A 17,642-nucleotide genomic window follows, 5' to 3' on the forward strand; every position below is an offset into this window, starting at 1 on the left:
CTTTTAACCCTGAGCCGCAGCATGCAAAGGGCCTGGCTTAGGCAAATGAGTCCGAGCGCAGCACACAACCCCTGGCGCTTCCTCCCTGATCTGGGGGCGGGATTAGCCCCTCGCCCACAGCCCTCCTGGCACGGTGGGAATCACATGGCTATTAAAAGTGCTCTGGCATTGCCCTCAGCGACCCCCTGGCTCTGCAGCAGGGCCAGGCGCAGCCTGCCGGGATCTGGATTAGCTTCCTCTCTGGTGGCGAGGGCACACAGCCGCGCCCAGATCCGCCCATGGGGCATCTTTCCCTCCCTTTGGCGCTTGCTGCTTGTCCAGGCACGTGGCACCCACAGCCCACATCCTACCAGGCTAAGGGGCAGCCACTCTGAGCCATGGAAGGGGGACAGCCAGGGCCCAGGTGAGGTGGCAGCCTTGTCCCTAGAAAAATCACTGTGAAGGGCCCAGAGCTAAAGCTATCTCGGGGGGGCTGCAGTTGGGCAGAGGGTGCTGGGAGCCCTACAAACCCCCGTCTCACGGTGCTGGGAAAGGGCCAGAGAAGCAGGGCCGGGCCCTGGGTACGTGATCAACGCTGCACAAGAGCCGGGAGAGGTTGGGGGCCATGGTTTGGTTCCCCGAGAGGATTGGAACCCTGTGTCCCCAGCAGAAGCCTCCTCGCCCGCCAGGCCATCCGTGCAGGGCTGCGGGTCAGTTCTCAAGGTTGGCTCTTCGCTCCTGTAGCTTCCGCGCCAGCTCCTCGGAGATGTCTATGGGGAGAGAGAAGGTGGGTACAGAACCCCTCCGGAACTGGGACTAGAACCCAGGGGTCCTGACTTGCCGTCATCAGCTCTAGCCACGAGACACCACCACCTACCAAAGCTGGGACCACAACCCAGGAGTCCTGGCTCCCAGACCCCTGCTCCGGCCACACAGTAACCAGCAGTGCTGCACTCAACTGAAAGCCAAGGGCAATGGGCCACAGGCAGCCCTGCCTCTTGTGCCAGGGGGCCACTTACCTCCGCCCCACGACATGGCCTGGCGAGAGGAGCTGCTACCATGTTTCCATAGGTTGAGGGTGCTGCTGGGGCTCCTGGTAAACTGGCCTTTAGTGGCTGGGTATAGAGAGTGCAGAGCTGGTCATCAGAGCATGGGAGCCCACGTCCTCGCCTCCTGCCCCATCCCGCTCCACCTCCCAGGCCGGAGATCCTTCCCATGACTCTGCACAGAGGATAGCCTGGGATCTGCTTGCATGGGTAGCCCTTGGGGAATCCTGCAGTGCATTGTGGGGGATGGGAGGGGGCGGCAAACCTGGGCGCTACGCCTGATGCCCTGGGCAAGTCACGTCCCTTTTTTGTGCCTCAGTTTCCCCCCCCTCTGTACCACGTGGCTGGTGATACCGAGGGTCTGTGTTTGTGGAGATCTACAGACAGGAAGTGCCGGAGGAGCACTCGGGGTTATTACCCACACTGCTGGAGGGAAGGTCTCAGTTCAGACAGCTGTACGGGGCTCCTGGACGCCGGGGTCCCAACCCAACAGGGGCAAGTGAAAGTACCCTAGGGACTCAGGACAGCTCCCCCTTTATCTCCATCCCCCCACCGGCTCCGGGCACGCCCTCTACTGCGCCCACCCTGCTCCCCACTGGCCTGGCCAAGAGGCAGAGGGAGATGGTGGCAGAATGGGCTTTGCAATGGGGTTGCTTAGCCCCCGAAGTGGGATAGCCAGCCCCAGAGGCAGCCCCGTGGGGCATTCTCTGCTCCTGCGTGGGCCACTGGGGCTGGGGGAGGGGGCAAGTCGAGTGGCTCCCAGGGCCTGAGCAGAGCCAGGTCAGGCCCCAAGCGACTGTGGGACAAACTGGGTTTATTCTGTTGGAACCTGCACCCCTCGCTGCCCCAGGGGCGTCCTCAGCGGCCAGCCGAGGGCTCGGGCACGAGCTCTGGCAAACGTGACGGGAAAGGGGGGTGGTTAGAGCACAGAGGGTGGGGGGTGGAGAGCAGAGAGCCCTGGGGGGACGGGGGCGGGCACCGAATCAGCTGGCAATGGCTGTACCTGGCTTGCCTGGCTCGCCGGTTGGTATAGGCAGCGCCTTGGTCTGGCCGCCCCCTCCCCAGATCACCTTCACGGCGCCCTCTGTGGTTGAAAACAAAAGGGAAGACGCTCGGTCCCCTGGCTCCTCCCAGCACATCCCCCCACCCTAACCCCCTAGAGCTTGTCCCTGTAGCCGGATGGGGAACCCACATCCACCCCGGAGAGAGGCCAAGGAACACCCGGATCCAAGTCACTTCTGAGCACTGGGACCGTTTGGAGCTGGAGTCAAACTGAGCAGCCCAGGGCTATCCCTGAAAGCTGGGCTACGGGGTCAGCATCCTTGACAGGATGGGGGCCATCCAGCCGGCTCCTCGCCCTCATCTGCCCATCCCAACCCAGCCACCCTCCCTCTCTGTGCCCTCCCACTGTGACATCCACCGAACTCCCAGTCCAGCAACCCATTCCAGTGGGAGTCGGGCATCTAAAGACCTTTGAGGCTCTGGGGCTGGGCAGCTAGGACGCGGTGTCCAGCAGTCCTGGGTCACGTAGCATCGCGGCTCCCGTCCAGTCCCCAGCCAGGCTGCCACGTGTCGCCTCCTCCCGCAGGAGGCTGGGGAGGGATCCAGAGGACTAGAACCCGGCTCAGCTGCTACCCACCCTGAGCTGCATCGACACACTCTGAACCCCGGGGGACTGAGCCCCCCGCCCAGGGAAGACCCAATTGGCAGCCCCCCCCAGAACCGCTGATTGGCCCAGGCACGTGAGTTCAGCATGGAGGAAATTCCAGCCAGCAGCACCCGGCCTGTCGCCGCCACCACCAACCCCGTTCTCATTCCCTGCTTCCGGCTCCGACTCGGATTCCTGGCTTTCCCCCAGCTCTGCCCTGACGCCTGGTTTCCGGCTCCGCTCCCTAGCCTGACTCCCGCACCAACCACCTGGCCCTGTTTCTGCTCCAACCACTAGGCCTGACTCCTGGTCCTACCCGCTAGGCCAACCCACCCACACCCTGGTTGTGCCAGCCCCTGCTGGTCCTTTCACCTCTCCCCTCGTGTCCCTCCTCCCTTTTCACTGGGATTCCTCCCCCTTCGCCAATCACTGTCAGAGAGCGGCTCCTTCTCCTACACTAGCCACCCGGGGACCAGTCTCCCAAGGGAGGTGTTGGGAGCACTAGACATGACCCATCCCATCTTGGCAGCCATGGGGGATGGACTGAAGGGTCCAAGAGCCTTTTGTCCCTGACCTCTGGGAGGCCACTTGGGACTCCAGGCAGAGCAGTGAATCTGACAGCCCCCAGCATCCCCAGTGGGGCTGGCTCCATTCACCCTCCTCTGGGCTCCCAGGGCTGCTGCATCTCCCAGTTGTATCGCTGGTCTGGGGCGGCAGATTCTGCATGTGGCCGGAGCATTTCCCTGCCCCTAGGGCAGCTGTGGGGAAAAGGGGAGTGCAAAGCCCAGGTGTGTGGAGGGGGACAGGGCCCTGGGTACAAGGGCCTGTAGCAATGTAGCCTCTTGTGGTGACACAGCATCTCCATTCTAAAAGGTCTCGCACAATCGCCCGTTTACTCACGGCCGGCTGACTTTGGCTTTGTTCCCGTGATGGCTGCCACATCTGGAAAACACAATAGCATGAGAGAAGGGGAGGGATGGGGGCACCTGAGCTGGGATCACAGACTGGGGTTTCCCCCTGAGACTTTTCTCCAGTGCAAGGTCCCATTCCCGCTCCCCGGCGCCAGCCTGTCCCTCCTCGGGAGGGATCGTCTCCTTCCACGCGGCACCCGAGATTCCTCTGAATAACCGCACCAGACTCAGCGATGAGGCCGGTGTTATTTTATTCACCTGCCAGCAGGGGGAGCGTGATTTTACCCAGCTGGGCCAGCACAAGGATAGGACCCAATCTCCCCAGATTTGGGGGCCCCGAGGCAGGGCAGACTCCAGCTCACCTTCGTCATTCATGTAGGCCTGTTCTTCATCCTCCTCCCTTTTCTCAAACACCAGGGTAGGGGCAGGGGGCTTCGCCTGATGGTTTTTTCTGAAGCTGGGCGGAAGCACTGCATCCACTTTGGCACCGGCAGAAGAACCAGATGGGCACAAGGTTAGGCAAGGGGCACTGGCACACAGGGGGGAAATACAGATCCTAAAATACAGGGCTCTGGGTGAGCCGCCCAGGCCAGGTCGGCGCACTCTGACTCAGCCTGTGGAGGGAGGGGGCGGATTGTGGGGGATGCAATAGTGTGGGATGGGCACAGCGGACATGTCAAATGCAACATCCAAATGGTGCCAATAGACATCAGGGCACTGCTGTGGGGGGAAGCTCGCAGCACTGGAGTCCCAGCTGGCAGGGGTGGGGCACTGCTGTGGGGGGAAGCTCACAGCTGCCCTGTGCCAGCTGGGAGGGGCAGGGCACTGCTGTGGGGGGAAGCTCGCAGCGCTGGAGTCCCAGCTGGCAGGGGCGGGGCACTGCTGTGGGGGGGAAGCTCACAGCTGCCCTGTGCCAGCTCTCCAGAGCTGTGTTGGGGCCAGGCCGTGGGAGGTCTGTGGGGCCCAGCATGCAGATTCTTCACAACCCAACAGCCCCGAGCCCTGGAGGAACAAGCCAGGTCCCCTGAGCTGCAGCCAGGAGCAGGGGCCTGGAGCAGGCTGGGCACATTCACCTCTGGGGGGCTTTGGGCAGGGGGGCATGGACGCTTCCCAGACGCTCTCTCCGTTCTCCTTATCAGTCTCCACATACTCTGCAAAACACACCAGAAAGAGAGGGGTCTGAGAGCTGGGGGGCTGGCAGGGTACGGGGGGGGGCTGGCCATGGGGGAGCATGGGGTTGGCGGGGGATGCTGGGCAGCCCAGTAAGGGCAGGGCGGGCAGAAGGGACTGGGTGGAGAGGTGGCGGGGGGGGGGGGGGGATATCCCCAGCTCTGGGAGGGGGACCCAGTGTCGGGGGGCAGCTCTGGGAAGGAAGGGAGCTGGCCGGGGAGGGCTGCCTGGGCTTGGAAACAGGCAGCTGAGGAGACCGGACCCCCCCTTTCAGCTGGACATGCAGCGCAGCACACGCCCAGCCCCGGCACCAGCACTTCACACACACACACACACACACACACACACACACCCCCCTCGGCAGTCATGTCCTCCCCGCTCCCCACCCCATGTGCCCTCTCCCCCCCCTCCCCTCCCCTCCGAGTCCGGGCACCCTCTCTCAGACACACACTGCCAATGCATGTGCCCCCCTGGGCCCACCCTGCCCAGCCCCCTTAACCCAGGCCCCCCTGCCCACCCACACTTAGCCGTCCAATGTACACGCATCCTCCCCCATGTGCACCCTTCCCCCACACACACTCAGGTGCCCCGCCCCTCGAGGTTTCTGCCACACCCCCGTACTGGTGCCCGGCTCACCCACCCATGCAAACCCAGCCCCCGTGCCCAGAATTCGCACCTGGAGCCCTCGAGGGGGGGAACCCACCTAACTTCTCCGCGTAGTCCTCGTCCAGGCTCAAGGGCACCAGGGTCTTCTTGGTGTTGGAGACGAAGTACTCCACCACGTCGGCCAGGGAGGAGCAGTGGTGCTGGGGCGGGAGGGGGGGAAGAGATCCTGTCAGCCTCAGCTCTTGGCCACCCTCAGGCCCCTGACACTGAGGGGCTGATCAGGCTTTGCCCAACCCCCTCGGGGCTCCTGCTCCCAGCCTGCGGGTGGCACTCCCGGCCTGCAGGGCTCTCCGCTCCTAGCTGACACCCAGTCACTGCCGAGAGGAGGCAAAGGCCCCAGAAGAGCCCGTGAGCCCCCGCCTCAGAGAGAACCTGGCCCGTTGGAGCGGATCACACATCCAAGCCAGAATGCCGCCTCTGACGGTGACAAGCGCAAGCCCACCATAATGCACTTATCTGTGCAATATCCCCATGGGGAGATATTCCTGCCTGACCCCCAGCTGGCAGTCAGCGTGTGCCCTGCAGCATGAGGGTTGCCAGCCCCTGGTACTGTTATCCTAGCTGGTGTAACGGTCGAGGTTATTCTTAGTTCTACACCTGTGGCTTTGGAGGGGATCTTGATGAGCCATTTGCCACATCATTGGTTCATGATATAGGGATGAATGGGGGAGCACAGCTGGGCACTGCTGCCCGGAACTGCTTAGCGCTGTGTGTGTGTCTGTGTGTGTCCTAGGCCCTATAGAGCTTATGGAGATTCTCCTGTAGCGTAAGTGATCAAGGCCTGGCTTCTATGCCTGTGCTTCCGGGAGCCGTTTGATCCCCCTGGGGCCCAGACCAGGTCCCGGTCCCTGCATAAGGTGGGGACGCAGAACCGGCCCACTCACCGGCTGCTCGACGTCAATGACGTATTGCTGTCCCACGCGGCTCACTCTGTAGTGCTTCACGACCGGGGTGCTGCAAGAGAAAGGCGGGGGGATTGTACAACCCAACCCTCACACCACTTGTGATCACAGCCCGTGTGCATGGGGATTCCCTCCTCAACACTAGTGCCAGGATTCACACTCCCAGCCTGTGTGCCCTGGGGTCACCTCCTCACACACACAGAAACACTTGTGCCAGGATTCACACTCCCAGCCCCATGTGCACTGGGGTCACCCCCTCTCTCTCACACACACAGAAACACTAGTGCCAGGATTCACACTCCCAGCCTGTGCACACTGGGGTCACCCCCTCACACACACTAGTGACAGAATTCACACTCCCAGCCTGTGCACACTGGGGTCACCCCCTCACACACACTAGTGACAGGATTCACACTCCCAGCCCTGTGTGCACTGGGGTCACCCCCTCACACACACACACTAGTGCCAGGATTCACACTCCCAACCCCATGTGCACTACGGTCACACACACACACACACACACACAAACACTAGTGCCAGGAGTCACACTCCCAGCCCCATGTGCACCCCCGCATACACTAGTATCAGGCCTGCCCCCTTCCAGCCCCCGACCATCCCCCCAGCAGGCAGCCCCCGACCGTCCCCCGCCTCCTCACCTGTTCAGCATCTGACGCGTGGTCACCGAGATGCTCTTCCCGTCGCCCCCCGGGCGCAGCAGCATGTTGCCGCAGTCCGGGTTCCTCTCCAGCAGGACCTGGGCCTCTGTCCTGGAGACCTTGAAATAGCAGCTGGGAAACGCAGGAGAAAGGACAGGACCCAGTTAACGCGCCAGACCCTCCCTGCATGACCTGGGACTCTCAAACCCCCCAGAGCCGCTGGCCCGTGGCCTCTGGGCTATTGCAGCTCTGAGCCCATCAGGATGGGGGAGACCGTGAGCTGCAAGCCAGCCAAGCCCCCTGCTGCTCAATTCCCCACCGTGGGCTGGCGCTAGCATGGGCAGCTCAGGTAATGGGGCCAGGCGGCTCTCCTGCCCCAGAGCACAGACAGAGGGCGGGAGAGAACTGGACAATGAGGCCGTTGGATGGCATGGGCCGGGGCAGAGGGCTCGCTGCCGGGGGAAGCACCAGGGGCTGGCCACTTGCAAGGCAGGATGGGGGGACAACAGACAGGCTGGCCTGGTGGCCTGGTCTGACACGGGAGGGGGACGCCAGACAGGCAGCCTGGCCTGGCACGACATGGCAGGATGCCAGATAAGCCAGACTACTGAGCGGTGCCAGTACAGCAGCTCCTCTGCGCCCCACCAGGCAGCGACCCGCCCGCGGCACCTGCCCACCATGGCCCTGGGTTCTCCCTCCGGCCCAGGCCCCGCTCACTCCGGCATCTGTTCCTCCACCAACTCGTAGTCGAGAGAGCTCGCGGTGCAGCGCTGGCTCAGCTGGGCCCGTCGCTCCTGCTCTTTGGAGAGGGCTTCGGACATCATGTAGATGTGGCCGGGCAGCAACGTCAGGTTGGAGGGGACTTTCATCTGCAGGGACAGGGACGACACACAGTCTCCCCCGGCGACGTGATGCGACCACGGCCTACAGACCAGACCGGGGCTTCCACCAACTCCTCCTTCTCGGGATCTCAGCGCTGCTCCCATCCCTGGCCCGGGGGGCCTCACGCCGGCCCTCTGTGCGGCCCATGAATCAGCCAGCAGGAGGCGCCAGCACGGCTCCCACCTTCCTTCCCCTATCAGTCCCGCCGCGGCTCCAGAGCCCTGGACTCTGACCAGCAGGGGGCAGGCTCCCCGCAAAGGGCCTCCAGGGGCTGAATGCGACATGGGGGCTGGGAACTGCTGGGAGGGGAGCCCAGGGTGGACTCAGAGCACCTGAGGGAGGCCTGCCCTGACAGGGCTGTTGAGAAACACGGACTCAAGTCTGGACAAGGGCTCTAGGTCCCTCAAGGACGAGCTCTCGCCGCGCGGGATACCTGGGGGTGAGAGACGGGGGGCAGGAGAGAGGGCAGGGCTGTGTCTGCGCGCGCAGGGTTGGGGGGAGGCGGGCACAGGTGAGTATCTAGGGCGGGCAGGGGCTGAGTGTGGGGAGGGGCAGGGAGGACAGGAGCGAGCAGGGGGGGGCATACACAGGGTGAGCAACGGTGTGTGTAGGCTGGGGGCGTGGGGTGGGTTGTACGGGGCGGGGGTGAGCACCTGGGGGTGCAAAGGCTGGGTCAGGCAGAGGGGGCCCGAGGGGAGGGCAGGCGAAGGGGGCGGATTTATCAGCCGGGTGCGTTACCTCCACCACGGTGAGGATGAAACCCTTCCACATCTCCCGAGCCTCCAGGCTCTCGGCCTGCAAGGGAAACACACGTTACTGGGGTAAAACCCAGAGCGCGGGGGCGGGAGGAGGGAGGCAGAGGCCACGCAGGGCGAACGTACCTTTAACTTCACTTCCTGCCCCCTCAGCTTCAAGCTGAGCCCCACCCCGTCGTCGCTGGCCCTGGGGCCGCTCTGGAGGTAGCTGTCGGTCAGGGACACGAAGGTGTCCAGGTCGATCTTCTCCACGTACTGCGGAGGGCCAAGCACAGATCAGTGCGGGGGGCGGGGGGGGTCGGCCAGCCCCACTCTTGCAACCCAAAGCAGGGCCCTAGGTGCCCACTAGGGAGCCCTGGCTGGCTGGCTTCCCCCCACCTCTTCTCCGGGATGGGGGGGGGGGTGAACACTTCTGGGTTGCTGGTTCAAATCTAGCCCTGCTCAGAAGCAGGGCTGACAGGAGTCGGCTGGGTCTCAGTGGGCTGGTGCCCACGTCACCAAACCCGCCCCTGCCATGGGCACCAATTGGCTCCCCAGCCACCAGGCCCATGGCCGCGCAGGCTAAGCGAGCAGCTCGCCCTTAACGGCGGCTCTAGGGAATGGCCGTCCCCATGGGCCGGGGGGGAGAGAGAGAGGGGACTCTTTCCCAAGTCAGAGGGATCGAGGCCCTCACCACCCGGACAGCATGGCAGACCCCCAGCAAGCCGAGCCTCCCCAGGAGGGACGTCCCCCAGCCCGGGCTGGAGGCCACCAGGAGAGTTGAGATAAGAGGGCCTGATCCACAGAGGTGCTGAGCTCCCAGTGGCTGGGCACCTGCCAGGATCAGGCCGTGAGGAGACAGAGCCCCCCTGAGGCTTTCCCAGGTCGGGCCGGGGAGTGCGCACAGCGGCTCCTCCGTGGGGCAGCTCCTGCGTACCTGCACGTCTCGGCTGGCATTGTAGAAAAACAGCGTGAGCCCCCGCAGGCCTGTCCAGTACTTCTTATACCCCTGCAGGGACAGAGCAAAGGGGCATTGGAGGCTGGGACCGGAGGGGGCCAGCCAAGGGGAGGTTCTCCAGGGCAGTCGCCCAGGTGAGTGGCACAAACGCACCCGGCCTCCGTAGTGAGGGAGGCAGTAACTGCCTATTGACCATGCACTGTGCAGGTACCTGCCCCCCAACAATGCCCTAGCCCTGTGCTGAACCTGGCACGGCCAGGAACCGGCAGTGGAATGTTCCCAGGATCATAGGCGCCGACTCCAGGGCTGGAGCACCCAGGGGGGAAAATTGGTGGGTGCGGAGCACCCACTGGCACCTCCCCGCCCCAGCTCACCTCTGCTCCGCCTCTGCCTCCTAGCCTCCCTCCCAGCGCTTGCAGCCGCAAAACAGCTGTTTCATGCAGCACGCCTGGGCGGGAGGGAGGGGGGAGGAGGAGGAACGCAGCACGCTTGGGGAAGAGGCGGGGCCAGGGCGGGGATTATTTGGGGAGGGGTCCAATAGGGGCAGGGAGGGGGCGGAGCTAGGACAGGGTCGGGGGGCGAGAGCACCCACCGGCGCCAACAAAAGTTGGCACCTGTGCCCGGGGTGTTACGTAGGGGGGATGGCGAATCAGTGCCCACCCCCTCTCCCTGCAGGCTGGTTCCATCTCTGCATGGTGGACCCTGCCCTGCCGGGGCAGCATCCCCGCGCCCGCCAGGGCAGAGGATTGGTCTCTGAGGGGGCTGCTTTGGCTTCCCTCAGCGGCTGAATGATGCGTTGTCGTGTGTTTTCTCCAGCCGTGCGGGAGCCCCGGAACAGGGGCAGCCTGGTGGGGTCCCGTTGCCGCCACTGGGGGCAGAGCTAGGAGAAAGGGCCGATTCTCGGTGCAGGCTGATGCTGGCCTGGCCTGATGCGGCAGCCCCCCACCCCAAGTCGGAATCAGCTGCCAAATGCCCGTGGGGGAGGGCAGAGCCCAGACACCGTCACGCGTGGGCTGGTCGGGAGGGCTCAGGAATCAAAGGCTCCGTTGTTCACTGTTTGCCATCAACAGCAAAGTGTTGTGACCCAAAATAAAGGTTGTGCTGCTTCTTCCCCTGCTGCCCGCCCCTGTCAACAGCTCTGCACTGGCCCCGGGCCAGCCGGGCTCCAAGGCACCAAATTCACCCATGGCAGTGGGCACGCTGAGGGCACGCACACGCCAAGATCCTGCCCCCTTGGGCCGTCAGAGTCACAGAAGGATGCCGACATCTCACGCTCACCAGGGAGAGCAGCCCCACACGTAGGTGGGTACATGTCAAAGCCATGTGTACGTCAGATGTCAGCATCACATGAGTGCAGAGACATGTCACGGTCACACGAACCAGGGATGTCACACTCACGTGTGGCTAAGCACAACTTCCACTTGTGCACAACGGGAATTGAAGTCCGGGGTTTAACAGCTAGAGGACAGGCCTGGGAGTCAGGAAATCTGGGTTTTGAACCTGACTTTGCCACTGACCCACTGGGTGACCTTGGGCAAGTCGGTTCTCTGCTCTGTGCCTCAGTTTCCCCATCTCTAATATGGAGCTAATGCTCCTCACCCACCTTTGTAAACCACCCTGAGATGTAGGGCTGGAAAGGAGCCGAGCGAGTGCAGTGTATAGTTCGAAGGTTATTCCTACGGGACACGTATAGGGTCAGTGCCCATCCCCATACTAATGGGACAATGCCGCTCTTCACAGCTCAGTCCCACACTCTGGGGGCCCAGAATTCTCCAGGCTTCTCAAGAGACCCCAGATCGTCTCAGCCATCCCGAGAGGAGGACACTGCCTGCTGAGATGACCTTATCCAATGCCAGCAAGCTGGTGAAAGACACCATCCGGGGCAAACAGCCTGGCGTCCCACGGCGTTGTGTCTGTCCCCTGACTGGAGGGGCGCCTCCCTTCCCATTCGGTTTATGGCGTGAATGTGATAGCGTCTGATCTGCATGCCAGAAACAGCTGCCCTCAGCAATCCAGGCGGCAGGAATGTTTAGGGGCCATAAATGCAACCAGGTTAACGAATGCAGCCCAGGCAAATGCGTTTAAACGTCCAAGTATGTTTCAGTGGCGGATTGTCTGCAGTGTCCGGAAAGAGAATTGCCACCTCTCGGGCTGTCAGGTTGGCACCCAGCACCAAGGGCCCGATCCAGGACCCGGCTACGTCAATCAGTGTCTATAGGAACAGGCTCATACTTCATCCAACGACCATCAAAAAGAATGGCCCAGGCAAACCACGTGGTAGAAAGCGACAGGGAGCTCAGCTTTGGCAAGAGGAGGGTCTGCGATGGAACAGACGCCGGGGAGCCTTCACCAGGCAGACTAGACAAAGCCCTTCCACAGAACTGGAGGAAGTATCACCTGTCCACCACCCCACCCCCCGCCACTGGGCCCTGCGCTCCCTTGTGCGCATGTACTCCACGATTTCCCAGCCACTGCCGCTTGGATTACCCCAACACTGGGGCTAGCTGCGCCGTGCAGGGGCTGCTGCGTCTAAGAGCCGGTCTTGGTGAGAAAGTCGCACTGCTTGAACTCAAAGGGTGAATTTAAACCGGGGCCAGAGGCTGCGTGGACGCCCCGAGTTCCAGCTAAACCAAGCGGATTTCGGTTTAGCGAAAGTCGATTAGAAACGGGCTTGAGCTAAACTGAAATAAGTGGGTTCATACTACCCAGCGCACTGGTTTAAATCCACGCCTTAGATTAAAGCAGGGCAACTTTCTTGTCTAGACAAGCCCTTTAGAAACAGGCTCAAGCCAGAAAAATCCAATCGGGATTTCAACGACCCCAAAGCCTGAGGTTGTGCCTTAGCCTGTTAGGAAAATAGGGGCTGCCGGTAACATCTGGCTTTGCAAGTTTGCATTTGGCTTCTGCCTGGTATCGTCTACACCTGAAAGTTAATTCGGGTTAAGGTAGGAAGTGGATTTAAAGGGCAATCGTTATGCCGGAACAACAGCGCGCCTAGGCAAGCCCGATCCAGCCACGGCAGGCATTTCTAGGAGGCCTGTCCCCATGGCACCTGAGCACCCAGAGCTTAGGGGGGGGGAGGCACCTGGCAGATCCAGTCCGGCCTTTTAAAGAGGGCTGGCTCGGCTGCAAAGTTCAGCCCTGGCTCGTGGTTTAGAGTCCTGGAGAGCCTGGCCCTGGGCTTTGGGATCGGGGCCACTTCTCTCTAGCTTCTTTCGCCCCGAGCTGGCTCCCTGCCCGGATCGCTCCGTGCCAGGGCGCCGGGGTGGCAGAGCGGGCCAGGGCCCCGGGTGGGGGGAGACGACGCCAGAGGTTTCAAGGCCATGGCTCAGCCCCTGGCAACTCAGAGCCAGAGCCAGAGCCTGACCCTGCCCAAGCCCCGACCGACCCCAGCCGGGGGGGGCCTACCTTGTCCTGGGGCCCCTTCTTCTCCAGGAAGCCCTCGTAGTAGTGGGGGGGCAGGCTGTGCTTGGGCTTGGCGCCCCGCAGCGCCGGGGGCAGCAGGGCCATCCCCCCCGGCTGGGGCCCGGGCCGGGCAGAGGGCGCAGGGGAGGCTCCCGCACGGAGCCCGGAGTCCCGGAGCAGGAAGCGCAGGAGAAAAATAAACCAGGTGTCGTGGGGGTTTTGCAGCCCGGGCCGGGCCCTCCCATGCGCGCACCTGATTGGGCCGCCCGGCTCCCTGCAGGTGAACGGGCCGGGGAGCGCCGGCAAGTCCCCGCCTCGGCCCTGGGAGCAGGCGCCGCGCCGCGCCCCTGCCCGGGGCTATTACGGGGGGGGCACACTGCTCCCCCTCCCCCTGGGAAAGCAGAGCCCCCCCCACTGCTCCCCCTCCCCTTGGCCTGGGAAAGCAGAGCCCCCCCACTGCTCCCCCTCCCCCTGGGAAAGCAGAGCTCCCACACACACTGCTCCCCCTCCCCTTGACCTGGGAAAGCAGAGCTCCCCCCTCCCCTTGACCTGGGAAAGCAGAGCCCCCCCCCCACTGCTCCCCCTCCCCCTGGCCTGGGAAAGCAGAGCTCCCCCCCACTGCTCCCCCTCCCCCTGGCCTGGGAAAGCAGAGCCCCCCCCCACTGCTCCCCCTGGCCTGGGAAAGCAGAGCCCCCCCCACTGCTCCCCCTCCCCCTGGCCTGGGAAAGCAGAGCTCCCCCCCACTGCTCCCCCTCCCCCTGGCCTGGGAAAGCAGAGCTCCCCCCCACTGCTCCCCCTCCCCCTGGCCTGGGAAAGCAGAGCCCCCCCCCACTGCTCCCCCTCCCCCTGGCCTGGGAAAGCAGAGCTCCCCCACACTGCTCTCCCTCCCCCTGGCCTGGGAAAGCAGAGCTCCCCCCCACTGCTCCCCCCTCCCCTTGGCCTGGGAAAGCAGAGCCCCCCCCCCCCACTGCTCCCCCTCCCCCTGGGAAAGCAGAGCTCCCCCCCCACCTGGCCTGGGAAAGCAGAGCTCCCCCCCACTGCTCCCCCCTCCCCTTGGCCTGGGAAAGCAGAACCACCCCCCCCACTGCCCCCCCCTGGGAAAGCAGAGCCCCCCCCACTGCTCCCCCCTCCCCCTGGCCTGGGAAAGCCTCCACCCGAACGGAGCCGGCAGCCACACACTCAAGGATCTGCCTGCGGTTTAGGAGGGAGGGCGGATGGCCGCTAAACCCAGCCCTCTCTCCTACACTGAACAAGGGCCCGTTTCAACAGGGGGTCCCGCTGTGGTTGGCTGGTTCGGTTCCTGTTCCCGACCACTGCCTGGGCCTGGAGGTTGCAGTTTGTCTGTACGGCCTGGTTCCTGTCCCGGTGGGTTTCACAGCTGCTATTCTGAACAAGGGGGCAACAGTTATGTTAAGGTCCCATTCACGGGAGAGGACCCCACTCCACAAATAAAGGGGGCTGGGGGAGGGAGAGAGCAGCAGTATAGTCCCCCCTCCCCGAAGCTATAGTGCTAGGGGAGGAGGAGAGGAGCTGACCCCAACAATTAGGAGGCTGGTGGGACGGGCAGAGAGAGTGGGACGCTTTCTCCCAGCTAGAAAGTGCAGCCGGAGGGGTGCTGAGAGCTTCCCAGGTACCCACCCATAGTAGCCCGAGGCTGATGTGATGGCATCACTTAGATACTGCCCTGCTGGGTGCCGTGAGATTCCCTGAACAGAGTCTAGGATCACACAGCCCCTGCTACCTGGCCTGCAGATGGAGATTGTGAAAGTGCGGGTATTTGAGGATGCTCCCTGGACTCCTGACACTTCCCATCTCCCTGGCCCCATGCCACAGAGCCTGCACTTCCCCCCCTGCAGCCTCTGCCTCTTGCACAGAAGCTGCCAGCTCCCCCCAGCACTAGAGCCAGTGGCTCCCTAAGACAGGCCGCTGGCCTTTGAGTCTCTCCCCCCCCAACCCTGCTCAGAACAGAGCGCTGGTTAAAAGGCCAGCAGCCTGTCCCCACCAGAGCCCAACTGGCGCAACGGGGAGAGATTTTAGGGGGGAATCTCAGCATAAGCCAAGCCCATGGGCCTGCTCCCATGGAGTTAACAGCGCAGGCTGGAACCCTAAAGAAGTAACTAAGCAACTAAAGGAAATCCCCGGAAAAACACGGGCAAAACTCTTCTCAACCTGGCAGCAGAATGAGGAACTTGGCAGAGCTGAAAACAGGAATTGTTGAATACCCAACCATGAGAAGGTCAAAATTCAGATCCAGCCTGTGTTACTGGGGCTATGCCGTTAAGGGCTGAGCTTCCCAGAAGGAGAGGCTGTGCGGGGCATTGTGCCGCTCCTGTTATACTCAGGCCCTGGGACAGACACCCGTAAAGCGATCTCTTGCAAGCACCGAGTGATGACCGAACACCACGCTCCCCAGTAAACACCAGGAGAACCCCAGTTCATAATAATGATCATAAATAGGCCAGGAAGGATTAGATTGTTTCATTTTTAATTAACTCTTACACATATTCACTTTCAGTTCCAACTCTTTGTATATCTTATGAACTCCAATTTCAACTTAGTCACTAGGCAAGATCATTTCTTTTTTTTAAAAGCCTCAGATCCTATTCATTATTTTCTCAGAAGAAAGGTCAGATTGGGGCTGTAAGGACCGTAAAAGGCGAGAGCCAGAAATAGAATCAAATACGATCATTGCATTTCCAATTAGTTTCTCAAATGACTGACAGAGCCGAAACTGGCAACAAAGCGGGGCATTTGACATCTGAAAATTGTACACAGCCTGGGCCCGATCCTGCCGTCAGATCCCGGCAGATGCAAGGGTCTGCCTGGCAAAATTCAGTTGTAGGATCAGATCCCATATGAGTCTAACTTTGCGTCATGCAAGTTTGTTTCCAGTGGCTTTTGGCTGCAAAAAGAAAAAGAGAATAATGGAGTATTAGCGTCCAATCAAACCCTTCCGGCCTTAACTCCATATATCGACCCCTGGAATTCCTCCCAAACCCTTAAGGAAAACAAATCTTAGCAGAAAAATGCTTTAAAGGGTACTGGACTTAAGGAACCAAAAGATGAAGGCTGAAGTCAATGGGAGTGTTATCAATTTATCCTGCTTGTAGTACCCACGGGGCTTCAGCCTGTTTGATGTTCCCTCTGTGTTAGGCGCTGTACAAACATAATAAGTCTCTGCCCCAAAGCATTTGCAATAAAATCTGGATCTAATTCAAGATCAGTTAATTCTTGAGTCTCCTGCTTTCATTGGTTGTGTCCCTTGCCCCACATTTCATGCACCAATGGGGTCAAAAATTGATTGGCTGCATAATTGGCCTGGACCACTGGTGAGAGCTTCTTGCACTTCTTGGAACTGACGCTGGCTTGTGCCAGTTAGATTAATAGTTTCAGAGATTAGAACGATTAGAACTACAGAGGGGGCAATGTCCACTTAAAAATCAACCTTGTGCGTCTGATCACCTGTTTGTTACCTCCTGCTGTGACCAGCAACTGCCAGAGATTGGCATGGCCTGCAAGAGATTAAAGGAGGACAATGTTTTCTTGTCTGTTTTCCACTAGCTTTGAGCTTTTGACAGGACGCTGCCTTCAGCCAGTGTCGCTGCCTGCCCTGTGGTCTGTGTGGGTCTTTCACACAGACACAGGAGAGAGGAAAAAAATTAAAACCACAAAAAAACTGGCAGCTGCAGACTCCTGTTATGAAACTGAAGTCATTTCAAGGTGGCGCTGGCCCTTTAAGGCCCAGTCTTGGGTGGCTGGCTCCTGGAGAGTGAACAGTCTGTATTATCTGTGGCTGGGGTTGGATTTTGCCCCCTTGAGCCCTGCGTGCACCTGACAGGAAGACAGCGCGTCTGGATCCTGTTTGTTGCTAGAGAAATATTTATTTAATATCTTCCGCCCTGCTGAGTGACAATGCCCCAAAGAGTGACAAAGACACAAAGAGCAGGCGCCCTCTGGTGGCAGAATGGCGGTATCACGCCTTTCCACCGCAGCCCCACAGCACAGGGTTAGCTGCTGATGGGGCCGTCCCTGGCTTATGCATAATTGAGGTTACAAATAAATACAGCCCCTTTCACCTTCAGAGGTTAACTTATCCTCACAGCGCGCTGGGGGGGGGGGGGGAGAGGTTAATATTCTCCCCCCGCCCTGATGTACAAATGGGGGAAACTGAGGCACAGAGTGAGCAAGCCAGAGTCAGGAACAGGGCTGGGAACAGAACCCAGGACCCTGGAAATAGTAACTGCTGGACAAATGAGTTGATTCTAAATGAATAAGGGAGGGGAGTGGGGTCTAATGGTTACAGCAGGGGGGAGTGGGAGTCAGGACTCCTGGGTTCTATTCCCAGCTCTGGGAGGGGAGGGTGAGTTAGTGGTGAGAGCAGGGCAAATGGGAGCTAGGGACCTGCAGCTGATTGGATCCGGTGTTTGCAAAGTGGGGGGCTCCATGCACCCCCCACCTCCACCACCCAGGAGCTCCATGCACGCCCCACCACACCCCATCTCCCCTCCAGGCTCCATGTACCTCCCCCACTACCCCCATCTCCACCCCAGGAGCTCCATGCACGCCCCACCACACCCCATCTCCCCTCCAGGCTCCATGTACCTCCCTCACTACCCCCATCTCCACCCCAGGGGCTCCGTGCACCCCCCACCACACCACAGGGGCTCCCTGCACCCTCCATTCCC

General features: G+C 61.3%; 1 protein-coding gene across 1 annotated transcript; it reads right to left on the bottom strand.

Moving 5' to 3' along the window:
• Nucleotides 1–690: 690 nt before the first annotated feature.
• Nucleotides 691–13,062, bottom strand: STAP2 (signal transducing adaptor family member 2). Its single transcript, XM_065422388.1, has 14 exons — nucleotides 12,961–13,062; nucleotides 9,532–9,603; nucleotides 8,742–8,870; nucleotides 8,599–8,655; nucleotides 7,696–7,847; nucleotides 6,979–7,110; nucleotides 6,305–6,374; nucleotides 5,458–5,560; nucleotides 4,658–4,735; nucleotides 3,947–4,063; nucleotides 3,574–3,615; nucleotides 2,029–2,109; nucleotides 999–1,094; nucleotides 691–749 (listed from the first exon to the last, which is right to left on the bottom strand). Exons 1-14 carry the CDS (start codon nucleotides 13,060–13,062, stop codon nucleotides 691–693), a joined length of 1,290 nt encoding a protein of 429 aa, XP_065278460.1.
• Between the last annotated feature and the right edge of the window lie 4,580 nt (nucleotides 13,063–17,642).

The sequence above is a fragment of the Emys orbicularis genome, chromosome 24, assembly GCF_028017835.1.
Source record: "Emys orbicularis isolate rEmyOrb1 chromosome 24, rEmyOrb1.hap1, whole genome shotgun sequence".
Taxonomy (NCBI): Eukaryota; Metazoa; Chordata; order Testudines; family Emydidae; genus Emys; species Emys orbicularis.

Coding starts and splice junctions, on each gene's coding strand:
- STAP2 (XM_065422388.1), bottom strand. CDS start 13,062: ATGGCCCTGCTGCCCCCGGCGCTGCGGGGCGCCAAGCCCAAGCACAGC. Junction 9,604..12,960: donor AGAAGGGGCCCCAGGACAAG/GTAGGCCCCCCC, acceptor CTGTCCCTGCAG/GGGTATAAGAAGTACTGGAC. Junction 7,848..8,598: donor TCATCCTCACCGTGGTGGAG/GTAACGCACCCG, acceptor CTGTCCCTGCAG/ATGAAAGTCCCCTCCAACCT.